The sequence below is a fragment of the Eschrichtius robustus genome, chromosome 19 (genome assembly GCF_028021215.1).
Source record: "Eschrichtius robustus isolate mEscRob2 chromosome 19, mEscRob2.pri, whole genome shotgun sequence".
In the NCBI taxonomy this organism is placed as follows: domain Eukaryota; kingdom Metazoa; phylum Chordata; class Mammalia; order Artiodactyla; family Eschrichtiidae; genus Eschrichtius; species Eschrichtius robustus.
The window spans coordinates 14,591,274-14,617,385 of NC_090842.1; the positions used below are offsets into that span (position 1 = coordinate 14,591,274).

General features: G+C 36.8%; 1 protein-coding gene across 2 annotated transcripts in view; it reads right to left on the reverse strand.

The window, feature by feature from the left end:
• Positions 1-26,112, reverse strand: part of HYDIN (HYDIN axonemal central pair apparatus protein) — a 348,607-nt gene that overhangs the window by 275,769 nt on the left and 46,726 nt on the right. For both annotated transcript variants that reach the window (XM_068527442.1, XM_068527441.1), the window contains exons 7-8: positions 14,324-14,525; positions 7,857-8,040 (exon numbers count right to left, since the gene is read on the reverse strand). In XM_068527442.1, coding sequence (XP_068383543.1) covers positions 7,857-8,040; positions 14,324-14,525 — 386 coding nt within the window. The remainder of the gene's footprint in view (positions 1-7,856; positions 8,041-14,323; positions 14,526-26,112) is intronic.

The following is a 26,112-nucleotide window of genomic DNA, read 5'->3' on the forward strand; positions in this document are numbered from 1 at the left end:
ATCCTTCTCTGTGAATTCACAGCCTATCCTCTCTTTGCAGGGCCTCTAAAGATGAGCACCTGGGGGCTGTCCTGGGTCCACTGCAAGTTACCTTCTTTGCTCTGCTCTTAGAACTTCCATCCGCTTTTCACGCCTTCCATGAAGACCTCTAAAGGATACTCACCTCCAGTCCTGATTCCCATCCCACAAGTACTGCAATTCCAAAATTATTTGGACATCTAGTGTCATCTCAAATTCAACATGTTCAGAACCAAACTCATCATCATTAATGGATTTCCATTTGTTCATTCGTTCCTTCCTTCCTTCATCTACCCATTAATTGGTACTGTGCTAGGCCTGGGATACAGATAAGGATAAGGCACTCCTTGATGTTAACAATCTCAGAGTCTGTTCTCAAACTGGAGAATCATAACCTACTAGCTAAAAAGGATCAACATGCCCAAATATCCTTATTTTGTGTAAAAGGCAACTGATGCCAAAGGAGATCAAATTGCTTGTTTAAGGTCACATTTGCCATTGGCAAAGCTAGGAGTTAAACCCAGGACTCCTAACTTGCTAATTCCTATCAAAGACATCATAATTCTCCCGGTCACTCTAGTTCAGATCTGAGAAGACATATGATTCCTCACCACGTCTCACCATCAATGGCCAGTCAGTCAAAAAGCACTTTAGTGTCTTTCTTTCAAGCATCTCTCACATCTGCCATTTCCTTTGCTTTCCAACCATCAACAGGCTGTTCCAGGTCAGTGTCACCCTCACACATTACCCTCCACTTGCCTGCAGAGATGTTCAGTTTCCCTGACCCTCCCTGCACTAGTGAATTTCCCCTGCCTGACCTGCATTACCCATCCCACCCTCTATCCATCCTCTTCCAATTTGATCCACAAGCTGATGCTATGATAATCTTTCTAAAACACACTGAACACATCCTGTTCCTAATCCAAACCTTATAGTGAGTCTCAGACACCCTCAGCACCAGTTAACAAACTAGGATCCACACAACGCTGACTCCGGTGGATACTGTGTGGGAAAGGGGGTCTCTCGTCCTGGGGAAGTACTGTTTGCACTTTTCCCTTTGAGAGTCACCTTCTCTTGAACCAGTATTTCCCAAACTTATTTGAGCACAAATTACCCCTTTGCAAGGAACACACACTACCACCCCTCAGATCCAGTATTTACAGAAAACATACTGTGGGAGACAGTCGGCTATAGCGTAACGGGTTGCCAGGGCAGCCCAGATATGCCAACTCTCCTTCTCGATCTCATTTCTTATATTCTCCTTGACCACCTGCTCCAGAAAAATCCATCATTTCATTGTTGTTTAATATGCTATGAACCCATTATTAAAAGTGTCCCTTTTCTTTGTTTTCAAAATTTCTCCAATTGGAAACATCCTTCTTCTTCTTTTCTATTTAATTTAATCTTACCCTTCCTCCAACATTCAGTTCAGATCTCATCTCTTCTATAAACCCTTTCCCAACTCTATCATCCAAAAATACTACAGAATTGACCTGTATCATAAAACCAAAATCTCAATAGTGGAAAATACCCATAGTTCACATTTGACTCAAGAAGCTAATGAAATTACAGAATTTTCCCATCAAATACCTTCCAAAGTAATTTACAAGGTAAGATTATATTACACTCACAAGAACTGTATTTCTATAAAACTATCAGGATCTTTAAGTAGGAAAAAAGGAAATTTAACATCAATAAATACATCAGTATAACTGACACTGAGTTCTGCTATTTTGACCAGAAAAACATTAAGGATGACACCAGGAAAAATTCATGCCTTCATTTTTCATTTTGCAAAAATGATCAAGAATCAGCTAATGAATACTATCATGAGAAGAAAACCTGAATACTGTACAGAAAAGACAAAATTATTACAGATGCCATAAACATCACTTATGTACTAAGCAAATATTATCCCCTTCCTGGGTTTTTTTTTCACATAATATAAATGAAATTAGTCTCATTTATTTAAAAAGGTATCATTTCTGTGTATCATTATTCTACAAAATATTTTTCCTCCTAATAGTGAAAAAATGCCTTGTGATAAGAATGCCCAATTCAGTTCCTATCTAGAATTCAAAAGGAATCATATTAAGTGCCACGTTTTAACACATATATCTGCAGCGAGAAGCTTTGGGTTTCGTGCACGAGGAGAAGAAAATCTGAGTAAGCCCAGTCTTCCTACTTCTGAATTTGAAATATACAAGCCTTACCTGTAGGCCTCCCACCTCCTTCTGACCACCAATGTTTGCCATCCCAGAGTCACCCACTCCCAGAAGGCTATGAGAAAAGGACAGCAGTCATCAGCCTGGATTCTCCATACCAGCTAGGAAGAATCTTGGACTGCCTACACTCTGGACCTTACCAGCCATGTCTAAGATTGCCATGACTGATTGCTCCTCCCTGCCTCTGCCTCTGCCTCACTCAGCAACTTACTTGCTTGGACCTTTCATGCCTTCCTGATCTTTTCAGCATCTTTGGGCATGACCTACTTTTATAGGTGCATGTCCTGTCCTTCCAAGACTGTATGCTCACCTTGATTTAACCTCTTTCTGGGCTAACTCATTATATCTGAAGATCCCTTTGCTCAGTTGAGCCATGGATAGTCTTCTGACATGAGAGAAGATTCAGCCTCAACCCACATCTCCAACCTTGTTTTCCCACATGAACCCTTTACTTCAAGCAAACTGATCCACTAATGGAGCCTTGAATGAACCATGCCATGCACACCCTCAATTTTGTTTTCCAAAAGTTCCATCCTGCAAGACCCAATTCAAGGCTCTGCTCTCAAAAAGCCTACTCTAACTTCTTAGCCTATGATAATCACCTCAGCCTCTGAACTAGTGTCCTGACTGTCTGTCTTTACCTGTGATTCACACAACAAATCCCACTAAATATTAGTTCCAAAGGATATCTCCAAGGGGAAGGCTCCCTCTTAAGAGATTTATAATGCTCATTATCATATGAAAGACTTTTATAAGTCTAACAGCAAATAAACCTTTCAAGCAATATTGAACCCAGTGTTTCTCAAACTTATTTAGCCATGGACTCCCTTTTCTATGTTATATACTGTAATAATTTGGAAGTACAGACATAGGAAAACTGGTATGTATAGGTCAATGGCACTTCTCACAAGTGACTTTTTATTCTAATGTGTCCTTGTGCCCATGTCTTCTCTCCAACAGGTTTGAATGGCAGCTCTAACTAGCTGTGGGTTTTCTCAACTCCTATTGCTGTCTTTACCCTCACAGCACTCTATGCTTGCTAAGTTTAAGGTAATGTACAGTGCCTAGCAGATAGTAAACACAGAAGATGCTGGTTATTTTCATTTTGAGGCAGTGGGGCAGAGTGGTCAGGAGTTTGGTCTGTGAAAGAAGCACATAAATATATAAAGCAAATATTAACAGACATAAAGGGAAGAATTTACAATAATATGATAATAGTAGGGGACTTTAACACCCCACTTATATCAATGAACAAATCATCCAGACAGAAAATCAATAAAGAAACCGTGACCTTAAATGACACATGAGACCAGCTGGACTTAACAGATACCTACAGGACATTCCACTCAAAAACAGCAGAATACACATTCTTTTCAAGTGCACATGGAACATTCTCCAGAATAAATCACATGCTAGGCCACAAAACAAGTCTCAACAAATTTAAGAGATAGAAATTATATCATCTTGCCCAACTGCAACAGTATGAAACTAGAAATCAATCACAGGAAGAAAAATGGGTAAAACACAAACACATGGAGACTAAACAACGTGCTACTAAAAATCAATGGGTCAATGAAGAAATCAAAAAGGAAAGCAAAAATACACTAAAATGAATGACAATAAAAACACAACTTTCCAAAATCTATGGAACACAGCAAAAGCAGTTCTAAAAGGGACATTTACAGCGATACAGTCCTACCTCAAGAAACAAGAAAAATTTCAAGTAAACAACATAAACTACTATCTAAAGGAATTAGAAAAACAACGAAGCCCAAAATCAGCAGAAGGAAGGAAATAATAAATATAAGAGAGGAAGTAAATAAAATAGAGACCAAAAAAAGAAAAAAACCCAATAGAAAAGATCAGTGAAACCAAGATAAATAAAACTGATAAGGCTTTAGCCAGGTTCATTAAGAGAAAAAGAGACAGAACCCAAATAAACAAAATAAGAAATGAAAGAGGAGAAATTACGACTGATATCACAGAAACACAAACAATCATAAGAGAATATTATGAATGGTCATATGCCAACAAATTGGACAACCTAGAAGAAATGGATAAATTCCCAGAAACATACAATCCTCCAAGACTGAATCAGGAAAAAATAGATAATCTGAACAGACCAATTACTAGTATTGAAATTGAATCAGTAATCAAAAAACGTCTAAGAGAAAAAAGTCCCGGACTGCTCAGCTTCACAGGGGAATTCTACCAAACATATAAAGAAGAGTTAATACTTATCCTTCTCAAACTAATGCAAAAAATTGAACAGGAGGGAACACTCCCAAAGTCATTCTATGAGTCCATTTCCCTGATACCAAAACCAGAAAAAGATACTACCAAAAAAAGAGAAGATTACAGGCCAATATCTCTGATGGATACAGATGCAAAAATCCTCAACAAAATATTAGCAAGCCAAATTCAACAATATATAAAAAGGATCATACATCATGATCAAGTGGGATTTATTCCAGGGATGCAGGGATGGTTCAATATACACAAATCGATCGCTGTGATATGCCACATTAACAAAACAAATGGTAAAAATCATATGATCCTCTCTCAATAGATGCAGAAAAAGCATTCAACAAAATTCAATACCCATTCATGATAAAACTCTCAACCAAGTTGGTATAAAGGGAACATATGCCAACATAATAAAGGCCATTTACAATAAATACACAGCTAATATTATACTCAATGGTGAAAAGCTAAAAGCTATTTCTCTAAAATCAGGAACAAGACAAGGATGCCCACTCTTGACAATTCTATTTAACATAGTATTGGAAGTCCTAGCCACAACAATCATGCAAGAAGAGGAAACAAAAGCATCTAAATTGGAAGGGAAATAATGAAACTGTCAGTATTTGCAGATGACTTGATACTATATAGAGAGAACCATAAAGTCTCCAACAAAAAACTACTAGAGCTAATAAATGAACTCAGTAATGTTGCAGAATATAAGATTAATATGCAGAAACCTGTAGATTTTCTACACACTAATAATGAACTATTAGAAAGAGAAAGCAAGAAAACAATCCCATTTACAATTGCATTAAAAAGAATAAAATACCTAGGAATAAACTTAACCAAGGAGTTGAAAGACCTGTACTCTGAAAACTATAAGACACTGATGAATGAAATAGAAGATGATACAAATAACTGGAAAGATATCCCGCATTCATGGATTGGAAGAATTAATACTGTTAAAATGTCCATACCACCCAAAACAATCTACAGATTTAATATAATCCCTATCGAAATACCCATGACATTTTTCAAAGAACTAGAAGTAGTAAACCTAAAATTTGTATGGGACCACAAAAGATCCCCTAATAGCCAAAGCAATCTTGAGAAAAAAGAACAAAGCTGGAGGTATCACGCTCCCTGACCTCAGACTATACTACAAAGCTACAGTAATCAAAAGAATGTGGTACTGGTACAAAAGCAGACACATAGATCAATTGAACAGAATAGAGAGCCCAGAAATAAACCCACACACATATGGTCAATTAATCTATGACAAAGGAGGCAAAAATATACAATGGGGGAAAGACAGTCTCTTCAATAAGTGGTGCTGGGAAAACTGGACAGCTACATGTAAAAGTGTGAAATTAAAAGACTTCCTTATACCACGTAAACTCAAAATGAATTAGAGACCTAAAGTAAGACCTGAAACCATAAAACTCCTAGAAGAGAACATAGGGAGAACACTCTTTGACATAAATCATAGCAATATTTTTTTAATCTGTCTCCTAAGGCAAAAGAAATAAAAGCAAAAAATAAACAAATGGGACCTAATGAAACTTAAAAGCTTTTGCATAGCAAAGGAAACCATCAACAAAATGAAAAGACAACCTACTGAATGAAGAAAACATTTGCAAATGGCATGACAGATAAGGAGTTAATATCCAAAATATATAAACAACTCATAGAACTCAATATCAAAAAAACCAAACAATCTGATTAGAAATGGGCAGAAGACCTGAACAGACACTTTTCCAAAGAAGACATACACATGGCTAACAGGCACATGAAAAGATGCTCATCATCGCTAATTATTAGAGAAATGCAAATCAAAAAATAAAAAAACAATGAGATATCACCTCACACCTGTCAGAATGGCTATCATCACAAGGCCTACATATTACAAATGTTGGAGAAGATGTGGAGAAAAGGAAACCCTTGTACATTGTTGGTGGGAATATAAATTGAAGCTGCCACTATGGAAAACAGTATGGAGGTTTCTCAGAACCCTAAAAATAGAACTACTGTATGATCCAGCAATTCCACTCCTGGGTACATAATCCGAAAAAAAGGAAAACACTAATTCGAAAAGATACTTGCACCTCAATGTTCACAGCAGCATTATTTACAATAGCCAAGATATGGAAGCAACCCAAATGTCCATCAATAGATGAATAAAGATGTGATACACACACACACACACACACACACACAAAATGAAATATTACTCTGCCATAAAAAAGAATGAAATTCTGCCATGTGCAACAAGTGTATGGACCTAGAGAGCATTATGCTTAGTGAAATAGGTCAGATGGAGAAAGACAAATACTGTATGTTATCATCTAAAAGATAAAACAAACAAAGGTATACAGCAAAACAGAAACAGACTCATAGATATAGAAAACAAACTAGTGTATACCAATGGGAAGAGAGAAGGGGGGAGGGGCAGGATAGGGTTATGAAATTAAGAGATACAAACTACTATGTATAAAAAAGATAAGCAACAAGGATATATTGTATAGCACAGGGGATAATAGTCATTATTTTGTAATAACTTTAAATGGGGTATAATCTATAAGAATATCAAATCACTATGTTGTACACCTAAAAAAAAAGTTTAGTCTGTGGAATCAGACAGATCCCATTCTAGCTCTGGCTCAGGTCTCACTAGATAGACATTGAGGTCAAGGACTATGTCTGTTTTGTTCATCGATGCCTGGTACATACGCAGTGCCTGGTACAGAACATGCACTCAATAAGTATTTATTGAGTGAATTAAGGACAAAGCAGTTTTCAACCCGAGTGATTTTGCCCACCAGAGGACATCTGACATCTGGACAGAGTTTGGGTTGTCACAACTAGCATCCGATGGGTAAAAGTCAGGGCTGCTATTAAATATGCTACAATGTACAGGACAAAGAATTATCCAGCCCCAAATGTCAACAGCGCAGAGGTTGAGAAACCCTGCTCTAGAGTGAGGCTAATCAGGGATAAATTTCTAACTACTGACACTAATCATTTGGGCTCGAGTAAGTTATCAAATTTCTCTAAGTCTTAATTTCCTCATCTGTAGAATGGGGGACTGATTACAACTGATAATATACATACAAACAAGATAAAGTATGTAATATATATGAAGTGTTTAACAGTGACTGGTGCATATAAAGTGTGACCTGTAAATGTAACCTCTGAGTGTTCTTACTATTAATCTTCATTCACGGTCTCATAACGACGATGAGGCTCCTCAGGTGGAATCTTTATGCTCTTGGAACTCACCATATCAATCTCAGAGTGAGTAATCCCATCAAATTAAGCCCTGCATCCCCACTACATTTACTGTAAGGTCAGATGTATTTATGTGCTTACCAGCGGCTCAACACTGAAAATGTTATTCAAGAAGAGCATGCTATCTGCCTGAACCAGCTTTCTCTGATTCTCAAAGGTGCGGGACAGAATGGAAAGACGCTGTTGGAGTGAAGGATCAATAATGCACTCCTCAAGAAACCCATCGGTCTCATTCTTTTCCTCTTTGATAAGATCATCACAGACCCTAAAAAAAAGCAAGAAACATGAGATTCATTTTGATACTCCCATGAAGAACATTGTAAAGGGCTCCCCACCAGCCCATCCTCTTGGGAATAGTCTCACCCATGACCTTGGGGTGGTCCTTCCTTGCCCTGAATCTATAACATACCAGCTGAGTGACCTTGTACTTTAACCTCTCAAGAACCTCAGCTCACTTCCTTCAAGAAGTGCTCCCAGGCTTCCTGTCCTACTCAATGCCCATTTGCTTACTCCTGAGCCCTTATGTATATTTGGACAAATATTTTCTTTTAGGTAATTGTGTTTTCCAGGCTGCTTCTTCAATATTTAACATATACCCTGCCTCTCACACTTTAAGTGCAATTTCATTTCTTCTACACTTGCTTAGCTTGAATTCCTTCCTAGCTGTTATTACCTAGAGAACAGAATCTGGAGCCAGCAAGGCCTAGAGCTTCTTTTGTTTTTGTTTTTTTAATTAATTTATTTTTGGCTGTATTGGGTCTTCGTTGCTGGGCGCGGGCTTTTCTCTAGTTGCAGCGAGCGGGGGCTACTCTTTGTCGCAGTGCACGGGCTTCTCATTGCGGTGGCATCTCTTGTTCTGGAGCACGGGTTATAGGCGCACGGGCTTCAGTAGTTGTGGCATGCGGGCTCAGGAGTTGTGGCTCGCGGGCTCTAGAGCACAGGCTCAGTAGTTGTGGTGCACGGGCTTAGCTGCTCCGCGGCATGTGGGATCTTCCTGGACCAGGGCTCAAACCAGTGTCCCCTGCATTGGCAGATGGATTCTCAACCACTGTGCCACCAGGGAAGTCCCAACGCCTAGGTTTTGGTACTGACTCTACTATCTATTTACTTACTCTGTGACTTCAGGAGTTACTTAAATCCTCTAAGCCTCAGTGCCTTCATCAATAAAATGGAAAGAATAGGAGCTCCTCCATCATAAAGATATGTTGAGAATTAAATGTGATCAAGGACCTGGTGTAGTTCCTGGGACAAAGCAGTTGCTCAATAAATGCCAGTTTTCTCCTCGTATCAACCGCAGGCAATTACCAAGCTGTCAAGCTTATAAAATGCTCAGACTACACCTGGAGACACGTCCTTTTTTCTCTCTTTCTAGATCTTCATATCCCTTGTGATAAGTCAGAAAAGCAGCCTTCCCGACATTCTACTCGTTACTCAGGCTATGCTCACATTACTCCTGTGTCTGTTACTTCACCTGAACTTTGAAGACTGAATTTCATCTCCTCCCAGGATACGTGACCATTTTCCCAGCATTTTACTGGTATTACCAGTGGTGAGAGATAAATTATTTAGTAATGTGAGTACTGACTGAGAGGCTAGGGTCACTGAATTCCACTCCCAGCCTTAACTATTTTCTAAATGACTTCACACAAACCACATGCTCAGCAATGTCAAATAACTCTTTTTTAAATAACTTTAGTGTTCAGGATCCTTTGGTCACATAGCATAAAGAAGTCAAAGAAATAGGTTCAGTATGTTCTGGTCCCAAGGAAGAAAGCATTCTGTGCTCCCTTTTTATTGCTAGATGGGAAGCAGTGTACAAGGTAACCAGAGCAGCTGTCCTTTTATATTGCTGGGCAGGGCAGGGCAAATTAAAGACAGCTCAGTCCACAGAAAGAAAGGAAACCATGTATTCCTACAAGTGGAATTTATTGATATCTATTCCTTAGGAATAAATTCTCAAAAAAAAAAAACAATCATGGATGTAAATAAAGAGCAACAAAGAGGTTCATCAAAGTTCTAGCAATAATACTAAAAAAAGTGGGTAAATTTGATGTAACGGATTGAAGTATTGGCTAAATAAATAATGGGAATCATATACATTACATTTACTTAGGGGGGTTAATAGAAATGGGCTGTGGGGATAACGTGCTTTATGTGGACCAAGGATGATAACGCTCTATGAATTGAGGGGTATGATTAACTCAGCCCTTACACCAGAAAACAAAAGAGGACAAAACAGAAATTCCCAAATGATGCCCTCTCCCACGCCGTTGGGGCTCTTGAATCAGTGACAGCTGTATAATGCACGGGGGGGGAGGGGACACCAGATGTCATCCTCTTTGCCCTCTATGCAGAATTAGAGCCATGGCTGAGAGTCTAAGAAGGGAACGTGCAACACCACCTTAAGCTGGGCTGACTCCAACAAGGACTTCTATATGCCTCAGTCTATTGTTTCACCATCTTGTTGTGCTGATACTCATGGTCTCTTGCACTCAGAGGTGGTTCTGTTTTACAGACGAAGAGACCTCTCATCAGAGAGTGTAATATCACACCAGCCTTCTCTTTCAGTAAAACCATGGATTTAACCCATTTTGCAAATGGTCTGCTAGCCCGAATACCCATCACCTTCAGGCATCAACTACAGTCCAGCTAATGGACTATACTCAATGGGGAACACTTGTGTCTCAAGTACAGAAGCACTGAACCAGTGCTGCCCCTCATCTTGAGTTCCTAGAGACCTGCACCCTGCTCCTTTGCAACACCCCCAAGAGGTGGTAACTGGATGCTGAGGAGATTAAAAACTAAGAACCTTGGCCATCATGGCTGGCAGAAATACTCCCATGTCCACACCTGGCAAGGAAAGGATGGAGCCATCCACCTTCAGAGGGACTGTGTGACCCTGGACACACAGCAACTCTGTGATGCCTGTTATAAAAGGAGGACTAGAGGTCCTCTTCCTGTTTATCAGGTACCACTCAAGTCTTCAGATTCTTTTTTTTTTTTTTAAACACAGATTCTTTTATGATTAGGAGAGGGAAGGGCTCCCCAACCACAACTGAGATTAAGTTGGAGCCTGGGTGGCAGGCTCAAAGCTCAAATAAAACTGATTGATTTAGAGAAACATGTCATTTCCAACACTGGAATGTTTTGGAACACATCCATGCTGATCACTTTGTGGGGGGGCTCCATTGAGGATTCTACAGTTCTTGCACAGAGCAGATCTAGAATTAGAGCAGTTGCTATTGAGACAATGGCCATGACCTTGATGGAGAAATGGGGAGCAGAAATCCTCAAATGCCCATGCTGAGTCTCTGAATATAATAAACTGTCATGAAAATGAGGATGAAAGAATCTTGTAGGATGTTTTATAATCCCTCAGGCCAAGACAGAAGAAGTAAGGAGGAAAGAATTCAGCATCAGTTTTTGAAGAGATTAACTTCTGCAACTCCCAGAAAAATATCAGGAGAGACTTAAAAGATAATTTTTAAAGGTTCTTATATCTGATTCCTAAGGTTTAAAAAAAATGGAAAAAAATTTTAAGCCCAGAACTTCTTCCTAGGGGAAGTAACATCTTCATTGTCAGAGTCTGGAGCCTGAGATTAGCCCGAGGTCCCCAAATCTGGACATGTGTCCTAAGGTTTGTACCAACGTGTTTTGGTAGGCAGAGAGGAAGTCATCCTTCCTAGAACGGAAATTATAAACTGCCAGAAAGGAATAGGGCTCAGTAGGGCTGAAACTCCCCCACTGGGAGAAGAGACGTCCAAGTCTTTGCTTAGGAACATCATCAAGATGCTGGAGAACAAGAAACCATGATGGCTGGAATAGGGTCTTGAGGACATCCATAATACTAAAGCAATTAGAATTCTTGAAACTACCATGGAGCAACTTTCAGCCCCTGTAGCTGAATGCCTTGGGATGAGTTTTAAGCCATATTATAACTGGAAAGCAGTGGGCAGGCTCTTGAGTCTCACTTAAAGATATACACTGAAGTTTTAAAATCTTAGGTCATTTGGGTGCTGCAAAGGGAAACTTTAATCTCTCAAAGTATACATGAGCCCATTTAGATCATCTCTGTTCCAAGTTCAGGACGAATGTGGACCTTTCTCTCTACACGTTAACTACAGAGGCTGCTGAAGGAAGAGGAGAAAAGGAAGAGGTTGCTCACCATTAGGAGCAGGAGAGTCAAACATTAAAAAGATTATTCCAGGGATTCCTGCACTGGCCTTGCTGGGGAGCTCAAGAGAGAGTTTATACCATTAGCTAAAGATCTCACTGCTGCTTCTCAGGGATGAGCAAACCTCTGCCCACAAGAAAGCTATCCAAGAACATTCTGCTTTATCTGCCACTGATGTGAGCCTAAGAGACAACCTAAGGGTTTGTGACAGGGAGGAGGAGAGGGCCTACACCCACAGCAAGAGCACAGCCACCCACCAAAGGGGCAGCTATCCAAAGACAGGAACCAAAAGTTCAGTAAAGAGCAAACCTCTTTCTTTGCTTTGCTTTCTGAGAGGATGGGCGTTTCATGGCTAGTTACATCCAGAACAAGAATCCACGGCTAATAATATGAAACTTGTGGCATGCTTGGGAATGTATCAAGAAACAAGAGAGGCATGGGAGAGAAGACACACCTGGTCAAATAAGAGATTAGGCATCTGGCCCTAAGAGAGGGGTAGGGAGAGGGGATGGGACAGAATATTCAATAGACTCTTCACTTAGATCAACCAATCCAGTTTGCAGAAACCTGAGTTATGTCGCCGTGTGTCACCCACACACAGCAAGGTATTCTTATTTAGCCATCTGAAGTCACTTTTCAACTTCATTGTTTAAGGGAGGGGCATGATCCAAGATGATAAAGGCTTCCAATTATGGTTATGAAAGTGCTCTTCAATATTGTTCCCTTGCTACAAAAAAATTGCTAGGGGAACTAATAGAAAGAGCAAGAGAGACAGTGAAAGAAAGACAATGCAAGAGAAAAGGAAGAATAAGACTCAAGGATAATATTAGAGATAGAGCCATGAGTGTTGGAGGAGGTGAAGTGGTGGGGGCGAAAGCCCATCCACGTGTGTTTGAAATTATATTCTCTATGCCTTAGCATTTCTGATAGCAACTGGTTTGAATTTTTCCTGAGTTTCACTGTTGAAATTAACTTCCGTAAATACTTTTTGGACATAGGCATGGCATCAATCACGTGCTATACATTTGGTCAAACACAAAGACATAGTTGAAATTAAAGCTGGCTTTCCCTCTGACAATATATACTCATTCTCCCCAAAAGATTATGCCCACTGCACAAGTAGGATATTGAAACACTACTTTTACTGCCGTTTCTTTATTTGTACCTGCTCTCCTATTTTATCTTTAAACATGCCTGGACCATTCTGATTGTTGGTACATACGTGTCAGCTGAAGAATCAGGACAGATGAAACCGTGGATGAGTAGTCTCCTCTTGCCTTTTTAAACTACTGGTATCTATACCATGAGGCAAAATGAAGTTTTTAGGCAGGAAAGGCTTTTCTTTTCTCACTTTTTAAAGATGGCACAGTGGCAATCTGGTGATTAAAGCTCATTGTCTGAATGATAAAGCTTCTGGTCCACTGTGTCCTATCACTGTCACAGCTCCTTCTGATTCAATTAGGGACAGCACACTGGGGGATTTCTGCCTGGTTTCCCTAGACCTAAGACTTTTTTATTTTTATCACATACTAACTTGGTTTTAAACAAAGCTTTGAAGCTTCCCAGGGCTAATCTTTAATGAAAATGGAGAGGCAAATAAAAAAGGCTGAAATAAATTCCAATGAAAGCAGCAAAAGAGCTAATTCAGGGAGGATGGAAGAAGATAAAATTGCAAATGGAATTAAAGGAATCAAGGATAGATTCAGTAAAAAGAAATATTCAAAATTTAACAGTGATGAGATTAATTAAAATAGTTTGGTTTTCCATTTTATTAATTTTCTCCACTGCCTGAAGTATCATTTTAAAAAGCAGTAGATTAAAGATACCAACAAGAAATCACTATTAAATTATATGGTTAGCAGGGATTGAGAATGCTACTAAAACTGAAAATATAAAAGTCATTATATCTAAGCCCTCTTTTTCCCCATTCTTCATATTTTCTGAAAGTACCTTTTCACTGAAGAGAAAAAAAAAAAAGGCCACATTGATCCCAATCCAAAAGAGATTATTTTTAGAAACCTTATGATAAGTGATCGATCTAGTTAGGGTTATGAAAAGAAATAGAGACATGTAGATTAGTTTTGAGAGAATAGTGAAGAATGATGTATTTGGTCTTTAAAATCCAGGAGTTTAGCTACTGATAAATTATAACTGGGATAAGATTAACTGAGGATGGACAATGTTGTGTTCCACATAGCTCAGCTCCAGTTCTTTAAATGAAAACGGGAGCATTGTACACTGGACCCAAGTTATAATAAATTTGACACTGAGTGAGTTAGAAACTTACCACAAAAGTCACAGAATTTTCATAACTAAGTTTCATGTTCCCCCAAATTATATAGATAGCGTAGAGATAGTGATTTTTCTTACAAACCTATACTTTTCTCGGTCTTCCTCTTCCTGGGTAGCAAATATCTTCCACTGGAAATGGGCAATGATGTTACTGTGGTTGTGAATAGTTAGAGTTCGCTGATTGGCCAGAGATAGGTAAGTTTTCTCAAGGATCAAGGAATTCTTGTCCAGCCTTATATTCATGTCCATGGCAGCTCCATACAGAGATATAAACACATCTTCACCTAGAAATTAACAAAATATAAATACACTTTGAGATTTATTCTAGAACTATGCTACTAGGCTATTTTTCCCCCAAGGTGACACTAGGGAATATAAGCATTAGACATTTCATACTTCCCCCCCAGCATCAGTCAGAGATCAGACATGATCAGAAACCTGAAATGTTATGTTTGGTACAGTTATAGAGAAAAACTATCTTGCTTGGTTACTGTAAAAAATGCATAAAATATGAATTGTCGTGGTGAGTGCTACCAGTCTTTTTCTTCTTTGTAGTAGTTTAAAATCCGACAACCTGACCATGAGGGCACCTGAGTTGTAGAATTATAACCATTAGCCTCATCTTTATTGTAAGCATGAGCTGGATTTCTTAAATTAACTGCATCCAGTACATCTGGGAAGAGCTGCTCAGCATGAGAGAATCTAAGTCCAAACAAAGGGGATCAGGAAGGAAGCATTAATAACTTCATTAACAGAAAACCGAATATTTAAAAGGAACCACATCCCTAGGGAGGGCGGGAGGGAGATGCTAGAGGGAGGGGATATAGGGATATATGCATAGATAAAGCTGATTCACTTTGTTATACAGCAGAAACTAACAAAACATTGTAAAGCAATTATACTCCAATAAAGATGTTAAAAATAATAATAATAAATGACAGTTTGAACTCAAAGAAAAAAAAGAGGGAACCACATCCCTACACAACAGCAATTAAAACAAAACAACACTATCTCTGGATAGTGGTTACATAGAAAGAAAAACATAGAAAGACAAAAGTTATGTTTAAATTTTTTAATTTTTTAATGTTAAGAACACCTTTATTCAGCATAGTAATTTAAGTCCTTGACTTCATTCAGGATGCACCAATTGCCTTGATTCTAGGTATATAAATGAGGCCCCTGGGACTTCCAAGAAGACACAAAGCTACAAACTATATTCTATCTGATCTCTGCAATGTCACAGCAGGTGCCTCAGTCTGATGTCAGAGTAGAAAAAGGAAATACTTAAATATCATCAATGTTCTGTTGATCTGTGCTGCTACCATTTTAATCAGAACCAGAAAGCCTAATCACTTGGACTTTATTTTTTAGCAAATATTTCTGCTATATTCATGACTATAGGAATTGAGCACCACTTAGTAAATTGATAACTCTTTATACAGTACAAATGTTTTCTAGGCCCAATCACTTTGAACACAGCAAAATCTTCCCCAAAGTTTAAATAAAAAGTAAGTATCTAGGGGACTTCCCTGGTGGCGCAGTGGTTAAGAATCCACCTGCCAATGCAGAGGACATGGGTTCAAGTCCTGGTCTGGGAAGATCCCTCATGCCACGGAGCAACTAAGCCCGTGCACCACAACTACTGAGCCTGAGCTCTAGAGCCTGCAAGCCACAACTACTGAACCCATGTGCCACAACTACTGAAGCCCGTGTGCCTAGAGCCTGTGCTCCGCAACAAGAGAAGCCACCGCAATGAGAAGCCTGCGCACCACAATGAAGAGTAGCCCCCGTTTGCCGCAACTAGAGAAAGCCTGTACCCAGCAACGAAAACCCAATGCAGCCAATAAATAAATAAATATATATATATATATATATATATATATTTTAAAAGTAAGTATCTAGGCATTTTAAATTTTTATTAAAAAAATACGTACATGAAGTAAAAACTTTAAGTACTATAAGAGCATATACCGTGAAAAGAAAACATCTTCCTCTCCTTCACTCAATCCGAGGGCTTCTTTTTAGAGGTAAGAATTGTTAATATTTTCATGTACTTCCTTCCCAAATAAAGGTATGCACTCTTGTCAACTTTTAAGCTTTTTGATGAGTTAAATTTAACAGTCTGATGAGTGAAAACTTGCTGCTTTAATTTGCATATTCTTAATTATAGATGATGTTAAACATTTTTTCATGTATTAATTGATTTTATACACACACACACGTGTGTGTGTTATATCGTTCTTTGATCATTCATCAAAGAAGCTATTATTCTTGTGGGGTCAAGAGAGATAGAAATCAAAGCCCTAAGCCTACCAAAGGGGGAGGTTAAGGCAAAAAAAGGGATGTCCCCACAATAAGCTGATCCTCAAAGGACTGTGCCCTCAAAATGAGGGTAAATGGGAAGTAAACTAGCCCTAGTTCAGAGTTAAATATTATGCTGGCATTACCTAAGTCTTTCAGAGAATTTTGAGCCTTGAATTTGGTGGTCATGGACTAGTTTTGCCCTCAGAAACCTGGAAGAAGGAACCCACTTCTCTTTGGAGTAAGGTACCTGCATCCAAAGTTTCAAATTGTTCAACATTTTTTTTAAAAAGCCAAACATAACCAGGCATGCAAAGAAACAAAACTCCATATGTTAGAACCTGCATATACAAGCAAAACAGAAGCAGACCCACAAAGAATCTGATACTAGAACCAACTATGCTTAGTAGTTTAAAGAAACAAAGGATGCACTTGAAGCTCTATCCAAGGAATAGGAAATTTTTAAAAGATCTAGAAAATCTGAAAAAGAGCTACACTCTAGGCTCTAATAGAAATAAAATAAAACAACCTAAATTTCTGAAAACTCTAAGAATATACTCAATAAGATAATGTTATCAATTTTCTGAAAAAATAGTGAAATGGTTCAGAAAATACAGAAGGCAATATGAAGAATTAAAAATAAATGGAAATGCAAAATGAATGGGTAAAAGATGAGGCAGATTAAGTGAGAAGGTGTAGAAGTGTTTAATTGAAAGCTCAGAAGAAAAGGAAAGAAATAATGAAGCAAAGACAATATTTCAAGAGATGATGGTTAAGAGTTTTCTAGGATTGATTAAAGACATCAGTTTACAATTCAAAAAGTGCAATGAACATCAACTGGGATAAATTAAAAGAAATTCATACATAAATATATTGCAGTGAAACTAAAGAAAATCAAAGGCAAAGAGAAAATACTAAAAGCAGCCAGAGGGAAAAAGATTATCTTCAGAGGACCCATGGTTAGAATTACAGCTAACTTTTCAACTGAAATAATGGAAACTAAAAAAAACAATAGGATGGCTTTTTCAATATGATGAAGGGGAAAACAATGCCCACAAAGAATTCTACAGTTTTCCAGCATTTTTTGGTCTACAAATGTCTTTGTTTTGTCTTCACTTTTAAAGGATATTTTCAATGGGTAAAGGATTCTGAATTAGCCTTTTTTCTTTTCAGCACTTGCATAATGCCATTTTATTATCATCTGGCTTCCATAATTTCAGCTGAAAAGTTTGCGATCAGTATTATTAGTGTTCCTTTTAAGGTAATGTGTCTTTCTTTCCGTAGCTACTTTTATGATATTCCCTTTGCTTTGGTTTTCAGTAGTATTTGTATCACTAAGGTTTTGCTGAGCTTTGTTTAATTAAATGGATTTGTTAATTAATGGATTTGTTAATCCATTAAACCATGGATTAATGTCATTCATCATTTTTGGAAAATTCTCAGCCATTATCTCTTAAATATCTTTTTACCCCATTCTTTTTTTTTTTTTTTTTTTTTTACCCCATTCTTTATCCTATTTCTAAGACTCAAATTACATATATGCTGACCTTTTGACTGTGTCCCACATGGCTTTTTCTTTTTTGTTTCTCCCTACCGCATCTCACCCCCATTCTTCTTTGTTTCTCTCTGTGCTTCAGTTTGGGTATTTCCTGTTGATATGTCTTCAGGTTCACTAATCCTGTCTTCTGCTCTATCTATTCTACTGGTAAACTAACATGATTATATTTTAATTTCCAATACTGTATTTTCAGTATAACATTGTTATCAAAACCTGACAAAGATAAAACAAATAGGCCAAGATATAGGCCAATTACACTTACAGATATTAATGTAAAATCCTAAATAAAAAATTAGCAATCATAATTCATGAGCACATTAAAAGAGACTTCACAATCAAGTGGACATTATTTCAGGAGTGTGAAGATGGTTCACTATTAGAAACCCTATTGATATAGAATATATCTAAGAAGAAAAATTATATGATCCTCTCCATTGATGCTGAAAAGGAATTTGACAAAATTCAAAATATATTTTTTATTTAAAAACTCACTAAAATAGGAACTGAAAGAATTAAAACATAGTATAAGTAATTAAGACAGTATAAAGAGACAGATCAATGGAATAGAATAAAAAGTCAAAAAAAACCCAAATACACATTGGAATTCATTATATTATAAAGACAGCATCTTGAATCATTGGTGTATTGACAAACTTTGTTTTTTAAAAAAGTGCTATTGGAACAACTTGGTAACCATACGGAAAAACATACCTCACATTTAACATCAGATAAAGCCAAGTGAATAAAATATTTAAATGTTCAATATGAAACTGCAAAAGTAGAAGAGTACACAGAAAAACTTCTTCATTGTTTTCAGGGGAAAGTTTTCTAACTGTGGCTCAAAATCCAGATCCCTCCTAAAAAATTAAGAAATTTGATTACATAAAAATGCAAAAAGAAATTCTGCATGGCACAAAAAGTCATAAGCAAAAACAAAAGAAAACTAGGTAAAATACTTAATTCATATCTTAGACAAGGAGACTAAATCACCCATTACATAAATAGCTCTTAGAAATCAGTAAGACAATCCAATAGAAGAATGGGATAGAGTTGCAAAAAAAGAAATATAAAGGCCCCCTATATGTATTAAAAGATGCTCAATTTGAGCATCACCTCATAATAAAAGAAATACAACTAAAGATGTATTTATATACCATTTCCCCCCATCAGACTGTAAAACAAAAGTTTTAGATCATAATTTATAGTCAAGACTGTGGGGAGAAGGCACTCTTATATACCCTGTGGGAATGCAAAATGGTACTATTCTTCCCCAGTCCATGGAGTGAATTTGGTGGCACAGATCAAAATATCTATCAAAATTATAAAACTATCCTATGGCTCACTTCTAGGAATTTATCCTGTAGATAAGTCAGAACAAGATGAAGGGTATTCATTACAGCATTGTTCTTAATAACAATAGAGTGGAAAAGGCCAGAGCACTCGTCAAGAGAAGGCTGGTTATATAATCTGTGCTACACCTAAAAGCAGAATACTGTGCAGGTATAAAAAAGTACCCAGTAAATGGAAAGATCCCCAATATATATGATTAAGTGTAAAAAGCAAGGTTTAGAACAATTTACATAGTATGTTATTTTTGTGTAAGGTGAGAAAGTAAGAATATGCATTCATGTTTGCATCTATTTGTATAAAAGCACTGGAAAGATATACAAGAAAGCAATAAAATGAAAGAAGGGTCAGGTGAATGAGGTAGGATGGAAATAGCACCTTTCAATATATACCTTTAAAATATTGCTTTAATTTTTGACCATATGATTACATTACTCATCTAAAACTTTAATGTTAAAAGGACTACAGGGTATCCAGAAAACATGTAAAGGTGCTAGATAGCACTAGTAATGAGAGAAATGAAATAAATAAAAATAGAATAAAATACCATTTCATAACCATCAGATTAACCAATATCAAAGCGTTTGACAATGCTGTTTTGGCAGTATATTGGCAAGCACATAGAAAAACAAGAATTTTCATATACTACTGATGGAAATACAGATTGGTACAACCACTTGACCAATCAATTTAGTATCCAGTAAAACTCAAGATACATTTGCCTTATAACTCAGCAATTTCACTTCTAGCTATTTATCTCTAAGGACAATCTCACACAGCTACACAGGACATATACAAAGACACTCATTGCAGCATTGTTTGTAATTGCAAAAAACTAGGAACATCCTAATATTTAATAGGAGAATAGATAAATTACAGTATTTTCACATGCTGGAGCATGTCGCATTAGTTAAAATGAATCACAGCTATATATCCACGTGTTAAAATCCTTAAAACATAATGTTGAATGAAAAAGTCAAGATGGGAAATGGTATATACAGTATAATACCATTTATGTGAAGTTTAAAACTACTCAAGACAATGGTATGTATTGTTTATGGATAAGTAAATATGTAGGAATGGCATTAAAATGCACCCAATACAGCTCCCCTGAGGATTAAGACATGGGAGTTAAATCACGAAAGAATAACAAAGCGACTCCAAATCTATAATCAATTTAGTTATCCATAAAATAAAACATCTGAAAGAAATGTATATAGCAAAATGTTGAGATGTGTTAAAATACAATGGTTGTTGATTACCTTATTTCTGTGCTTTTGCACGTATTTGAAATATTTCATTGTTTAAAAAACTAATCAAGGAATTGGATTCAAGGGCTTACTTATTTCATACAAATCTAGGGGTCAGAGAGACTAATGTCATCAATTTGAGGTGCTCACTGCAAAACGTTCCTTCCCAGAAACATAACAAGAGCCACTGTCTTCTTTTCAAGAAGCATTTAATATTGATTTTTTCACTACTATCTTCCAAAAGTCATCAGGTCACAAAGTGAAGGAAGCAATAACTCTTGTCTTCCCCCATAGCTGTTGAAGAACTTGCTTTTCACACCCACTTTCATGAAGACAACCTTAAACAGGGTCCCTCTCCCCCGCTACTTAGACGACTGATAGGATGGAAAGGGTATTATGCCTGCGAGAATGGATGAAGTTGCTGTGCCTCATCATTAGTATTTTTTGTGCCCTTGAAATGCCAGTTACCACTATAGTTTCTTTTCAGTTTCTGAGGTTGAATCCTGCAGTCCCCGTAGATGAGGTTAGCCACAGTCATTTATTATGTTTTAGTAAAGACACATTTTGTGGAAAGTCTCATTACTTCTTGCCAATTTTGCTACTATCAGTCAAGCAAAAACAAATACGAACAAAACTAATTTTACCCAAAAAATGTGAAGCTAGCTATATACACAATACATTTCATACTGTGGTTCCAGTTATTTTCAGACAACGGAGGACACAGTAAATAAAATATATGAGTAGAGCCATAGATTCTCTAGGGAACTAGCAAGTTGATGGAAAGAGTGTTTCTCATCTCCTGGTCACAGCAGGGTCAAATTCACCACTCAAGTGAACTGCTGAATCAAACTTCTTTGGAACTGCTCCTTCTCTAAAGCATTCAGGAAACAAATTAAGCAACTTGACTGGGCTTAGCCAGCACACCAGTGGCAATGCCAAAATCAGTATTCTTAATCTGCACAGAAAGCAGTTTAGGATTATAGAAAGCATGCTGGCCTCAGAGGGGGCCAAAGACCTGTACTTCAGTGTATAGTCATTTAAGCCTCTGGGCCTCAGTTTACTCACCTCTAAAATGAAGGGAGTTACAGAGATGGGCTCTAATGTCCCTTTAAGTACTAACACCTAATAACTTGAGAGTCTTCACTTGTTATGTAATTTTCAAAAACATTCCACCTCCCTAAACAATCTCTGACCATCAGTATATCCTAACTTCTGCCATTCCCTGTCCTAAACTGTTAAATACGAGACCAAGAAAAGAAAACTAGGCCAAGGAATATTTGCATTGGCTCTAAAGCCATTTTAAAAACATTTGGGTCTTTTACAACAACTATGTTTTGCTAGATTTTGTAACTATAATGGCACATGTTTATAATTCATTATGATAATCGCACAATTGACACAAAGCTCATACAGGTAAATTTGCATAGGTATATTCAGATACATATTATTTAACAGTCTCAACTGCAAGATATCACATCATGCTCAATTACTATATTATATTTTGGTACTTGTTTATTAGCCTTTAGGAGGAAAGAAAGAATTTCTTCACGGTTTATTAGAGTAAAATATATAATTAACCATAAAGCTGCTCTGTGAAGTACTAATATTATGACTGCTTGTATATTTAATAATAATACATCATCACACCTTTGGGGAAAAGAGCCTATTTGCCAACTTCTGATCCCTGAATTGAAATATCTCCCCTTCAGTAAGAGACCTAATACTTTAAAAAAATTACTGAATAAGTGCATTAGCTCTATTTCCTAATCATACCAGTAGTTAATGTCTCCTCTAAGTGACAGCAACTTCACCTGGTATTAAAGAAAAAACACTGCTATGCTCCTACTTCTAGTGCTCATTCAAGTAACCAAAATTTCAGTAAGAATGTCTTTTTTAAAAGCCTATTCTAAATGCTATTTCCTTGAACTCTTAGATTATATAAAGTTTCTCAATACCCGGTTGAAAAGTGTAAAACTTAAGCAACTAACCATTTATTTGTCTCCTAATAGTCAATATTTTCACCTCTCAGTTTTAATGAAATGATAGAACTAATTTACTCATTGTTCTGATTTTGTTTTAGTTTGGTTTTTGCTTTGTTTCATTGTTATCAAGGTAGCCTTGAGAAATTGTATTCTCAATCTCTTCTGGACGGATTAGTTTGTAAAAGGTACCAAATTACTTCAGCTTTTTCTCTGAAAGTTTTAGACTATAATAAAAAGGTAACTAAATCATTCCTGGGGTAAAATCGATTGCTTGAATAAGCTTGATTTTTACTACAGAAGGGCGTACACAGGAGGAAAGGAGGGGAGAGTTCTGGTTTAGGAAAATGCTAATGAGTAAAGTATCAGATATTGGTGAAATTTACACTTGACCTCCTTAATTACTAGAGCACTGGATCAAACTCTGGTTGTCAAGAAAGCAAAATCTCCCAGCTGCATTAATCAAGAATATATCCAGTGGAGGACCAGCAATGGAAGGGCATAAACACAACTGTTAGAAAGGTGATTGAGTACTTCCTGCTGAGGAGTATCAATGTTCCTCCTTCTGGAACATTGAAGAAGTATAAAGAAAAACCGATGCTAAATTTCCCTCCTCAAATCAATTCATACTTCAAACAGCTGCAGAAAGTTCAGTGAGACGCTTATTTAGTGAAATGAGAAGCCAATGGTCAAGGCTGCTTGGAAAAGCTCTGTGATTAACTGTGTTTAGGTAGTCATTACTGTTTTTCACTAATAAAAGGTTATATATCCTGGTCACTGATAAGGCACAATAAAGATGAAAGAATATCCTTATCAGCAGTTCATTTCATGTAAGGAAAATTGCTGCAAGACAGTTTACCTCTGTCTGCAATCTTTAGAAAATGATTTTATTCATAAATCAAATTTGACATCAGCACCTCAGGGTATGGAAATCAACTTTTCAATGCATTATTAAATTTTAATACACAAATACTCATTTCCTTTAGCACAGGACTATAAATGTAAGTATGGGTGTCAATCCAAATATTTCCATAAAAGTAAAATCCAGATTGAGGGCCACTGGGAGAACGTAGCTACATTTCAAAGTCAACAGATTAAGGGAGTAAAAATGCACATGTAGTAATACAAGAGATTAGGGAGATGATCCACTATATAGGAACAAGCACTACACGTGAGTTGAGAGTCTGAGTGTGGGGTTTTTTTTTGTTTTTTTTTTTTTAATTTATTTTTTTGGCTACGTTGGGTCTTCGTTGCTGTGCACGGGCTTTCTCTAGTTGTAGCAAGCAGGGGCTACTCTTCGTTGTGGTGCACGGGCTTCTCATTGCAGTGGCTTCTCTTGTTGCACAGCACGGGCTCTAGGTGTGCGGGCTTCAGTAGTTGTGGCACGCCAGCTCTAGAGCGCAGGCTCAGTAGTTGTGGCGCATGGGCTTGGCTGCTCCACGGCATGTGGGATCTTTCTGGACCAGGGATCAAACCCGTATCCCCTGCATTGGCAGGCAGATTCTTAACCACTGCGCCACCAGGGAAGTCCCTGAGTGTGGGTTCTAACTGTGCTTCTGACTAGTTATAGGAGTCACGGGCAAGTCACTTAATTTCTTAGGGCTTCAGTTTTACACATGCAAACAAATCTAAGGACTATATTATCACTGAAGTCTTCTCTCAAGTTTTGATTCTATTGATCCATGGGCAATCTAAGCCTGTTGGTCTCAAAACTCAACCAAGTAAAATATTTTGACATTATACCCCCAACATATATAAGCTTGTTTGTTTATAAATTATACCCATATACTAGAATAGTCACATGTCAATTGTATTAAAAATACAACCCAAAATATTAAAAAAGGATGAGATAATAAACAATATTTTAAAGATAATTTATTTGATATATTTACCAATTTACCAACAATTAATTATTTTAGTGAGAGCTAAAACACTGACTAAGCTTCATTCTTTTTTAAACTCCTGATTTAAAATGTTGTGATATAGTCATCCGAAAAAGGTAATTCTAAGGCCACAACTTTTTCCAATACTTCATTTTAGGGGCTGACATAAACTAAAAATGATACCTCACAAAGACATGGAGATCCAGATGGAAGAAATATATCACTGACTGAGTTTATTAACACTCATTTTTTTCCACTTTCATCCACTAGTAACACTAATAACACAAAGGGCTTTGTTGAAATTCAGCTAATAATTTTCCCATAAAGGTAACAGTTACTTCACAGTCAAACAGAAAATTCAAACTCAAATATATCAGAAATTGCATTCAACATAAAAGGACTGAAGAGTACTATTAAAAGACAAAGATTCTCAGACTGGATTAAAAAACAACCTGGTGATACTTCCAAGTGTCACACTTTAAATATGAGGACACCGAAAAGTTGAAAGTAAAAGGATGAACAGAATATACTACGTACACACTAATCAAAAGAAAGCTGCTGTACTAAACAAATATCAGATCAAGCAGTCTTTGATGTCAGAAATCTTATAAATGATTGAGAATCATTTCATAATGATAAAATAGTTAATTCAACAGTAAGTTATAACAAACCTAAATGTATACACACCAAGCATCATAGCCTCAAAACATATAAAATGAAAACTGATATCACCAAAAAAGAGAAATACAAAATTCACAATCATAGTTGTGGATTTTAATGACATCTTCCAATAACTAATAAAATAAGAAGAAAAACATTAGTAGAGATACAGATTGAACAATATGATTATTAACAAACTTGACCTAATTGATACTTGAGGAACTTGTACTCTTTTCAAGTACACAGGGCTCATTTACCAAAATGGAACACATTCTGGGCCATAATGTAAGTCTCAACTATTTTCGAAGATAGAAATCATACAGAATTTGTTTTCTGTCACTAGTGGAACTCAACTGGAAATCAATAACAAAAAGAAAACTAGAAAAATTCCCAAATGTTTAAATACTAAGCAACACACTGCTAAGTAGTAGCCCATGGATCAAAGAAGTAAAAATGGAAATTCTAAAATACTGTCAATTATGTGTTAATGTAAATGAAACATATAAAAACATATGGGCTGAAGATATAGTCAGGTTTGGAGGAAAATTTATTGACTTAAATGCATATATTAGAAAAGAAGAAAGGTTAAAAATCAGTGCTCTAGGCATCTCTCCTAAGGTTTAGAAAAAGTACAACAAATTAAACCTACAGAAAATAGAAGGAATGAAATAATAAAGAGTAGAAATCAATGATACTGAAAAGAAATGAACAATAGAGAAAATCATCAAAAGTTGGTTCTCTGAATAAAGCCCTAATAATACAGATCAAGAAATAAAAAGATACAAATTACCAATATCAATAATGAAAGAGGAGATATATATATAGGTCCTATAGACATTACACAGATTATAGTTATTATAAACAATTTTATGCCAGCAAATTTAAAATTTTAG